General features: G+C 41.4%; 1 protein-coding gene across 1 annotated transcript in view; it reads left to right on the top strand.

Moving 5' to 3' along the window:
• The first annotated feature begins 313 nt into the window (after window positions 1-313).
• wdr75 (WD repeat domain 75) overlaps window positions 314-11,148 on the top strand; it is a 20,797-nt gene continuing 9,962 nt past the window's right edge. The window contains 14 exon segments of the mRNA XM_080785693.1: window positions 314-450; window positions 1,068-1,197; window positions 1,459-1,524; window positions 1,642-1,741; window positions 2,720-2,844; window positions 2,988-3,058; window positions 4,543-4,659; window positions 4,843-4,931; window positions 5,642-5,800; window positions 6,636-6,695; window positions 7,234-7,349; window positions 8,461-8,636; window positions 8,972-9,132; window positions 9,752-9,932. Coding sequence (XP_080641819.1) covers window positions 365-450; window positions 1,068-1,197; window positions 1,459-1,524; window positions 1,642-1,741; window positions 2,720-2,844; window positions 2,988-3,058; window positions 4,543-4,659; window positions 4,843-4,931; window positions 5,642-5,800; window positions 6,636-6,695; window positions 7,234-7,349; window positions 8,461-8,636; window positions 8,972-9,132; window positions 9,752-9,932 — 1,637 coding nt within the window. The 5' untranslated portion in view covers window positions 314-364.

Below are 11,148 nucleotides of genomic sequence, written 5' to 3'. Positions count from 1 at the left end.
TCAGTGCCTGTTAAAGCAGGTCAAATAGGCGGTCCACCAGTCAGACAATAGGATATAGCTGTCACCTCACCTCACCAGTGTGACACCGAACATTTAAATTTGAACTTATTTCTTTGCACATGTGCGAAAAGAAAAGTCAAATGTCTCCATAATGACCCTATGTATAATGTATTGTAGACAGTGTAGTATGTGTTGTTGAAGTTGTATCAAACAGTATCAAACGGGGAAGCGTCGTATTGAATTCCATTTTTAAACACCAGGGGGCGACATCACACCATAGCATTGCATCACACAGATTGCAGGCAGCAACAACAACACAGAGCTGGGGTCAGGGGTGAAGGGTTGTAGTTGAGATTGTGGAAAAATGGTGGAACATGGCGAGATCCGCGTGGTTCACCGAGGCGGCAGCAAAATCAACTATAGGGAGCCTGTCATCACCAATGATTCCAGGTATGTGTGTGTCGTGTTGAGCAGAGTTGGGTCAACAACGCAGAACCGGCCGGTATGCCTGTTTCAAAGTTACATGAGCTACTATATGTGCCGAAGCTAATGCTAGCAGTTAGCCGCTAATGTCGGCGTGTGTGTGTGGGTGTTGTTTACTAATGGTTCTCAAATATTTTCAGGTCAGGGAGGGACCTCTAACTTCGTTTGAAAAGGTTTTGTGCCACAGGGGGACCCTTATATGCAACATTTGTGTTGTTAGATTAGATTTAGTGCATCATTCTACCACTGTCCACTGTAGTAGGGTCTTGGGAGATATACAGTGGAGAGGACTGAACTTAACTGAATAGTCATTCTTAAACATTATTCTGTCATTGGGTTAAGTTCTAGGCAGCCGGTGCAATTAAACTGCAATCATTTTGCTGGGGACCCCCTGGAACCATATCAAGGACCCCTGTGGAGAAGAACCATAAGAGTCTTGCTAACTTGCTGTGCAGTACCCAGTACCCACTACCCATCAAGTTAATAAGAACATTCATACATGACCTCAAGATTCACAACTAAATCATGAATCAAATCTGTGCATGTGACAACTGACAGATGACTTCTGCTCATTTTGTGTCAAGCTTCCTACTGGTTCCCTCGGGGGAGTGTGTGAAGGTGTTCAGCACACAGACAGAAGAGTCCATCCATGATCTGCAGGGCCACAGAGACATGGTGACAGGCATTGTCCTCAACCCTTCTAACCACCTTCAGGTTCGTCACATCCTCATGATAGATGGTGTCATCTTGGATTGAGATTTAGGGTTGTTCTTATAACAATAAACTAGTAATTATGAGAGACTATACTAGTCTCTCATTACCTCAAAATGTACTGACTGGACCCCCTAACCCCTGTTGGCGTAATGGAGCGACTGAATCAACATAAGAGTGTAGATGTTGATATATAATAATATATATAATATATATTATTGTATTGGAAACATTTTTTCTTTTCTCCACGATTGGTCTTTGCAGGCATACACTTCGTCAGTAGATGGCACTGTCAGACTGTGGGACTTCACTGATGGTATCCTTATCAAGGTATGCATTAATTAATTATCTCTCAAATTACTGCCCACTGGCTTCATTATCCATTTCTGTTCATGAAATATATTTTCTCCACGGACAGTGACAGACAGTTATGTTGATATTTTCCAGACATTTGTCATTGGATACCCAGTCTACTCCATCAATGCCTCTGCAAAGCATGCTGGGGTTGTTTTCGTTGTCATTCCAATGGCAAACGACAAAAGAGTTGGTAAGTTTGACCGACCCTCTCAATCACATTGAATACATGCTATGTATTAAGAACACACAGAAATAGACACTTTCGTCCTTTTGTCCTAAAGCGTCTTTGGGTATTAGAAAAGCTAAGTCACAGATATTATTATTATTATCCTGGCGTATATTTTATAAAATATATAAAAATAGCATATCTCCATGTTCAAAATGCATTCACAATTCAACGTGTTGTGAATTGTGATCTTGTAGATTGGCTATTCTCGCTATTATACTTTATATTCTACAAATAATAGCATATTGGCTTGGGCTTAAAGGGTTAGTTCAGATTTTTGGACTTAAATGGCAAATTCTTGTCATTATATAACGGTTGCAAAGGTATTCATTGATTGCTTGAGTTCCGTGGGAGTTCTGGTCTGGTTTAGGTGAATATTAACTTCTTTCTTTTTTTGCCAGCTATGAGCTATGTATATAATCATACAATAAACTGAAGCGGTTTAGCCGAAAATCAGGTTTTAACATTGGTCCGGTTGCTATTCAACGCCTGCGTCACCCCCAGCACCAGGCTATTTGCACAGGTGCACACACACGGACCCATTTACCTCCAGTCAAAGTAGGACTTTCACTTTTTGAGGGGCACTAGCCCCTCCTATATTCAGATATAATGTAGATTTTTGTCCTAACACAAACATAAAATGCCATTGAGTGACAATGAATGGAGAATTTACGTCATATGTAGACTAGAAAATCGGCTATTTTGTCCTAAAAACAGGCACAAATATTCCTTTGTCCCTGTCTCTATTTGCACATTGAATGCTGCTGTGGGGAGGTCAAGGAGATAACCTTATGAGCACTTTATTGGTCTCGTGAAATTGCGCATGCACTTTAACGTGCACTTTATTGCATAGCACTTTAACGCTTTGCACTTTATGGTCAACGTACACAATGTACTGTACATTTTTGCAAAACATCAAATCTTATCCATCATTCCTTGCAGAGATGTTCCAGCTGGTGGCCATTAATCTACCTCTGAGCGGAGAGCAGGTAGTGGATGCCAAAGAGATGTCTGCAGTGCTCAGTGATGTCAGCTCTGACCCGGCAGCCGTTGCCATTGGCAGAGAGGTGTGTACACCACTGACTGCTCTGAAATAACATGCATTCATTCATTGTTTTAAAATGTGATGGACACATGCTTGAAAAGACATTTAAAAAAAAAGAAGTACACTACATTAAGTCAGTGGTTTACAAACCTGTCATCTTTGCAGGGTGCATATATTGCTTCAGCTAAAGGCTTGCAACTACAGGTGTACTTCTTCAAGAAGCAGAAGCCTTATAGGTGAGTAATTGTACCCTCAGTTGAATTGACTCTCGGATAGACGCATCACAGTCAGTTAATGCTAAAAAACCTCATAGTGTAAGTTTGATCAGTTATGAATGACTATACAAAATGTTTTAGGTGTGTCTCTGTAAGAGGCGAGGGGCTGTATTTTGCGTGTCTTAAGTACCAGGTCTTATTACTTAACTTAAGACATGGAGGCGTGATCAATGCCATTTGGCTATTCTGAGTGGCCGAAGAACATTGACCAGGTCAAGACATGCAAAATACAGCCCGAGATGTCTAGAAGAGGGTCTGTGTGTAAAGACGATACACAGTCAATACGAAAACTTGTCCATCTGTGAAGACTGTGCCATGTGTATCTAATTACTGACTGCTGAATAGTACTTTTTCGGGGACGCACAATCTCAAAATTATGTTGATCCTCACTGTAGAGAAATCATCCAATTACACTCGTAAAAATTACATTGCATGGGGTTGACAAAAAGGTTTTTCCGTGTGGAGTTTGCATGTTCTCCCTAATGTCCCCTAGGGCAGTGGTTCTCAACTTCTCAAATTATTTTGGGGGGTCCCCAAATTATTAATATTATTGTTGAGAACCCCTGCCCTAGTGTAGGTAGTGCTATAGAGTGTCGCAGTCCCGCCCCCTTGAGAGACCAGGAAAATAAATACCTGTTCATTTTCCTCATAGACTTTTCAGAAAGTATTTATTTAAAGACGTTTATGCCGCGGACAAAGCCAACTCTTGTCGTGACAAATCATGACAATAAACACAATGTTTTGGGCCAAACAAAGAATTAAAAAGTAAAAACAAATGGCAAAAAATCACTTTCACCTAGAAACTTTTTTTTGTTGTTTTTATTCTTTGTAATTATTTGTTTGGTCCAAAATATTGTGTTTATTGTCATGATTTGTCACGACTCGAGTTGGCTTCGTACGCTTAAAAGGTCTTTAAATAAATACTTTTTGAAATGTCTATGGGAAAAATGCATTGGGATTAATTTCCTGGGCCTGGCGTCGTCATGAAAGGGGGCGGGACTGCAACGCTCTATACTGCCTCCCCCTGGCCGGCGCCTGATGGAGAGGAAAATAACTGGTTGGAATAACGTGTTCCTTCCACATGCTACGTCCAACCGGGGAAACTTCTCCCTGTCAGGTGAAAAGAAGCAGCTAGGACTCGTCATGCATACAAGGACACATGAAGTCAGTCCGTTGCTCTCCCCAGGTTGGCAGAGAGAGTCTAGCGCCCAGGATTACATTAGATAATTGACACTGGGTGAAAAAATGGTTTGCAAAATCATGGGATAAAAAATTACGGTAAAAAAAAAAAAGAATACATTACCAAATTTACCACATCTCCCCCATTAATGCCTGTTATGTCAAGAATAGCTTATAGATGGGAACATTGAGATTAAATCACATGATCCAGTCTCAATATAGGGTGCCATATCCTTCTTAACCATTATGTATTTTCTTGCCAATAGTTTTCCCCTAAGTGCAAATGCCAAGAAGGGAGCCAAGAACACATTTACATGTGTCTCTTGTCATCCTAAAGATGACTGCATTGCTACTGGACATGAGGATGGCAAGATCCGCCTGTGGTGAGTGAAATTAGAACGTTTATTGTTCCAAAAGGAGATTTTGGTTTTACAGCATTTATTGTTAAAGCATTTTATATGAGTTGTCTTTTTAATTGTAACTTCATAATTTCCTGTTGTAGGCGTATATAGTGTCAGTGTGTTATATGTGTGATTTAAATGTATCTCTCTGTACCTCTCCTCCAGGAGAAACTTTAACCATCGCAAAGAGTACACATACTCTACCCACCATTGGCACCACAGTGCTGTCAAAGCACTACGCTTCAGTCCAGAAGGTACACATGACTCTGCCTTGTGCTGAATTCACAGCAGCAGCTGTATTTTGCTGCCATGTTCTGAAAATGCGGTATGGTTACATGCATTGTCTCTATGGTGAAAAGTGGCCGAGACATGTAGGAATATAAAAATGTTACGGTCACCATAAGTGGTACCAATTCATGAAAATATCAGTGTTGGCTCCTGCACTAATGGCTAATTTATTGCATTTAGCAAATGTCTGCACTCACTGTCTGTGAATTTGGTGGCGTTATAACTGTACGGAATTGTACAAAAAACGACAAGCAAGTCATTTAAATTATCTCACCAAAAGAACCCATTAAAAACGGGAACTGAGTCACCTTAGCTTTTAACCACTAACCATTATTTTCCAGTTTAACTATTGAAAAATAGCAGATCTACAAGCTCATAGCGCGCACAGTGCTCCGCTACGAGCTTGTACATCGACTATATTCTTTCTTAGCAAATGTTTTTAACTAAATTCTTGCTTCTGCAGGGTCCGTGGAACAAAACATTTTCAGATGTGGGTCAGCGACTCGACTCGCTAAATACATATTATTCTGGGGGTCCTGACCTGGAACTACAACTCCTGAATGTTATTTAGAATCAGCCTCGGGTCTAAATGCGTTAAAATCAACCAGCCACTGTGGAAGAATGTATTCCTACCCTGCTTAACCCGGTCCTCTGTTGTTTTTCTGTCTTCTTCCAGGTACTAACCTGCTGAGCGGAGGCATGGAGTCAGTGCTGGTCCAGTGGCGCTACGGCCAGGACGACCAGAAGGACTTCCTGCCCCGTCTGGGTGCTCCCATCACACACATCGCCGTCTCACCAGACGGATCACTCTTCTGCACCTCGCACCAAGACAACAGTAAGGAGTTATACTTATGTTAACTTTATGAACTTAAATACAAATACATTGGACATAAAAAAAGACAATTATACTGAAGTAATTAAAGCAGGTTATGTTTGCGTGTTTGGCCTTTGCTATGTTTCATCAGTTTAAACTGATGAATGGTTGTGAGGATATGGGGCCTCATATTTATTATTTGGTCTTGAAACGGGCCTCCAGATCCCTTAAGGCTGCCCCTGGTGTTTGGAAATTGTAACCGCTGAAATCAATATCAGTATTCGGATATAAATGCATTAAGTGAAGAGGGGGGGCCGCAATTGGACCCCGGGCGGGCAGTTGCAACACAGTTGATGCATTATAAAAGTGCACCAGTCTTCAAACAAGTACACCCAATGTGAGTGTGGGAGAATTCGGCAGCGACTTCTCCTTGAATCTGTATTTATTTTGTTGAGCTAACTGTTGGAATGTGGCTGTGTCACACTGTCTGCAAAAGTGTCCACCAGAGGGCACTGCAGGTGGTCACTTGAAGTGTTCAACTGGTGTGAAGGTGCTCATTATTAACCATTTAAACCCTGGCCTTCTATGATATTATCTGTTGTATGACAAATAACAAAAATAGGGAATTGCAGTGGAGCCACAGATAGAAAACCATCATTCTCATAGAGATTTCCGAAAATATTCATATAGATTATTTTAAGAAGCCTGGAACTAAGCCCAAACCAAGGCTCCTTGTGAATCAACATAATTTGATTGTGTCAAAGAATATTTGAATATTTAATTATAATTTAATTATATATTACTATATTTAATAAATACCCTTTTTTACCTGCCTCTCCTCTTTTCCTCCTTCCAGAAATCACCGTCATTCAGAATGCCATCAAAGTGTCTGCTGTCATTCAAGGCCTGGTCAAAGGTGAGACTCGACGTTCAACAGCTGTTCTCTTTACATAAAAAAATACTGTACTACTAAATACTGTCTGCATGGAACCATAAATAATCTTTGAATCTACAATTCCTGGAGATCTACTACTGTATGTACTGTAGCTTCTCAGCATAGTCAAGCCATTTGCTTGTTTGGAAGTGCTGCATGTTTGTGCTGTCTATTGGTCTATCTGTCCATCTTTGAATATATATTGATTATAATATTCGTTCACAACGAACATTTTTAACTCATATATTTGCTTCTGGGGGGAGTGTGTGTGTGTGTGTGTGGGGGGGGGGGGGGGGGGGGGAGTCCCTGGAACAACATTTTCAGACTGGGTCGGCGGCCAAATACATATAATTGTTGGTGGTCCTCCTTGACATGAAATAGTTTGAGAACCACTGACATGCTGACTGTAGGTTTTTCAGAAAACTGTCATAATTTAGAAGACATTTTGTAGAAGCTGGTCTCAGTTCTCGATGAGTTATGTGTTTACAATAAACAACAACTGGAACCCCTGTTCTTCCAGGCGAGTGTGTGAGGACAGAGCTGATAATGGACCCACGGAGCAAAGCCCTGGTGCTCAACGGCAAACCAGGACACCTGCAGTTCTACTCCCTCCAGAGAGACAAGCAGCTGTACAATGTAAGCAGTATATTGCAATAGAAGAATTCACTATATTCATCAAGTACAGAAACTGTACAAACTCAGAGCAGTGAGTGGCGGCAGGTTTGATCCCGGGCTTCCCCAGAGTTAACAGTTCTACTGCGTAACCCGTGTTCCCTGCTATTTAATCCAATATTCTACGATTGTCTTATTACCTTTGGAGCATAAACACAAGTAACCAATAACATTTGAAACCACCATCTTAATTTTATTTAAACAATTAAACCCTATTCAAATAGGGATATACAAGCTCCCAATGTGTCGCCGGATGTTGGGAGCTTGTAGATCTGCTTTTTTAAACTTGCCCATATAATGAAAATCGGCTGCATGATTGCAGATTCCTTGGCATGAGACAATACACATAATGGCAGTTAAGAGTAAGACTACGTACATAACTTAGATCATGTAATGTGGCAGGTGAATGTCCCGCTGCACTTCAGAGCAGCATGTGGAATGAGCTAGAACGTGTCTAGACTTTCATCATACTACTGTATATGCATACTTTACAACTTGTAAACCTACTAGGTGCTTACGGATGGAAGCCTTTATTGATGGCACGTGCAGGTTTCACAAGTGTGCCGAGATTTCAGTACCTGGAAATGTCAGTCAGTTCACACGTTGTAATGTGGTATGTAGGTTTGTAGGTTTGAAAGTTCAAACATAATGAATATGTTTGAAGACTGCATTTAATTAGTCGTATAATACGCCCCGCTTCCTATCTGCACTTTGCTATTCAATTACTTTAAATAGTGAACTTTGTGTGGCATTCGTTCTGTTGATTCAGACATTTTGAAAGAACAAGGCTTAACGGCCGAAACATTGGTTTTATACTTACTCCACGTCCTAAATAAAATATTAGCACTTGGGCTATCAGCGATTTCCACTCCAGTTTATTCTCCCGTGGGCCGGCACAGCTACAAGGACTTTGATGTGCGTAAGCATCCTCGTGCACATTCAGACATTTTCATAAGAAGGGAAAAAAAACGGATTTAATAGAATTTAATAAAAAATAATTGAGGACCAAACTAAAATGCTAAAAAGCTCAGAGTCATTTTGTAGAAGTAGACTGTTGTGCTGTGTTCCTCTATAGTTGGACATCGTGCAGCAAGAGTACATCCACCAGGCTGGTCTTCGGCAGTTTGAGGTGGTAAAGGCAGCGTTCGATACCCGTGGCGACTGGTTGGCAACATTGGAGGAGAGGACGCAGAAAGACTCAGAGCTGGAGATGAGTCTGAAACTCTGGTCGTACGACGAGCAAACTCAGAGGTATATTTACATTCTATATTCTTTTTTTTTTTAAATCCACGATTTTTGTTACCCCGGCTGGCCAGGGCGAGGCAGTTTAGAGACCAGGACTATTACATTTATGTTCTAAATTATAGATGTCTCAATGTTCCTGGTGGCCATGCTAGGTGGTCATTGAGAACGGGGGACTTGACAGAATTTTAATTGTAAACTGCAGCATCTAGGGAGAGTCAATTTTTTGTAGGAAAGAAAATCATAATCTGAATTTAATTACAGCTCAATGTCTGCAAATAGACAGGATTTGTTTAAATAGGATGCTACACAGCAAAAGTCCATAATTCCCCATTCTCTTACAGTTTTGTGCTGAACACCACCATCACAGCCCCCCATGAAGCCAGGATTACATCCATGTGCTTCTGCTGTAACACAGACACCCAGACCTCCACCACACTGGTCACCACCAGCCGGGACGGACACTTCAAAGTCTGGCAGCTGGTCGAGCCTGCAGACTCCGAGGGTAGGCCATCTAGCCTGGTTGGCCTCTAGATGGTGTTTGAGTCATTGCGTCTGGAATGGATCTGGTTGCTTGTGCTCGTATACAATATTTATTTCATACACTCTGAGAGTGTACAAAGTGTTAATTGGGAGTGTTTATGTTCATTCCCTGTTCTATGTGTTAATTGGGAGTGTTTATGTTCATTCCCTGTTCTATACGCATAATAGAAATGTTGAATCAAATGGGATGACGACATATTTGGTTTGGTTTGATGACTTGCCATCACCATAGAACAAACATCTTAGTGCTGCTATACATTATTAATCACCACCAGTGCGGTCTATGTTTACATGCATTTTCTTGCCAGCTCCACAAAACTATATGTTTCCCCATGTTTATGTGACTAGACTGGATAGCCCCAGGGGGAATCAAACACTGACATATAGTTGTACAACATAAAGATTGCTTTTGTTCTAACGGTTTTCATGAGACAGCTTTTCCCACCAATTGAATACTTTTTTATTCTCTCTCTGTCTCTCTCTCTGGTTCTCTCTCATTCTTTCTTCCCCTCCATGCCCCCCCCCCCCCCCCCCCCCCCATCTCTCTCAATCCTGCCTTTCTCTTCATGTGGGCCGTGCAGATGAAGGGCCCTCTTGGTCGTGTGATTTCGTGGGTGCCTATCACGGCTTGATCCCTGAGCGCTGCTGCTTCTCGGCTGACGGCTCCCTATTGGCCGTCAGCTTTCAGGAGGTGGTGACTGTCTGGTGCCCCGCCTCCTGGGAACTCCTGACCACTCTCTCACAGCCACCCGGGGCCATCAGGTGAGGAGGACCCAACACATACAGTCACATCACACACATTAGACAGACAAACACAATGACTCCAATGCACTAGTAGCAAGAGGCAGGATTCCTACGGTCATGAAATTACTGGAAATATTTTTTAATTTGAAAAATCTTTTTCCAGTCCTGTCCTGGAAAAGGTTTGGAATTCACAAGGGTCCTGGAAATATAGTTGGCCATGCATTGTTTTTGACCATTGATTTTATTACGGTAATAAAAATCCAAAACATGTATTGTATAACATTACACAAAATATGTAACATAAGTCGTTATTCGCCAAACGGGTAGCGTGATTGCAGCCTAATATGTACTAGTACTGTACATGACAGCATGATCCTATGCCCTAGTATAGGTGGTGTAGCAAAACATTTGGTACAAAATTTGGAATAGAATACCCTATATTATATGCTTTATTGTTTCTACACTGCCTGTGTTTGGGCATTGCACATATAGTAGGAGTAAGAGACTCATTATTGTGCGGAATGAGTGCTATATAGGCCTTGAAATTGGGTTAAATATTCTGGAAACGTTTTGGAAATTCATTGGATGCCTGATGAAGGTCTGACGGACCGAAACGTTGCTCAATAAATCTAATTCAAGTGAAGACATTGTGCGGGATTCTTTTTTTTTCTCTACTTGGAAATTCATTGGTAAAAATGTGTGGGAACTGTGAAGAGGGCCCATCTTGGAGATCAAGGTTAATTTCAGGAAGGCAAAATGGGTGAAAAATGAGTGCCTTTTACCTCCATGACCTGAAAACCCTGAGGGGAAGCCCTGGCGACCGGTCAAGATTTCAAGAGGTCTGTTAAGATTACATAACCTACTGTTTGGCCCCAATTTGAGCAGGAGGGCACAAATGGAAACACTGGTGCATTTGGTTCCATTTGTGCCCTCTCAGAGTTAAATTAACCACTGATTAGTTTTGAGTGTAACACAAGGACGCAATCAAAAAGCAAACTTAACTGCCACTTGTTGCCATGCAGCGGATAGAGTTCTATTCATGGAGTCTGCTCACAAATCTCTCTCTGCCTCCCGCCATACAAACAGGAAATAGGCTCCTCCTCCAGTCATCCACAGTACGTAACCACTTAAGTCCTCTATATATATATATATATATATATATATATGATATTATATCGTTAACTTTTACCCTAGTTTGTAGATTAGGTTGCTTTTAAAATGCCTATAATGGCAC

The sequence above is a fragment of the Protomyctophum bolini genome, assembly GCF_963924005.1.
Source record: "Protomyctophum bolini genome assembly, chromosome: 16".
NCBI lineage: Eukaryota > Metazoa > Chordata > Actinopteri > Myctophiformes > Myctophidae > Protomyctophum > Protomyctophum bolini.
The sequence above is the reverse complement of the archived record's forward strand: the minus strand, read 5'-3'. Positions and strand labels throughout refer to the sequence as shown.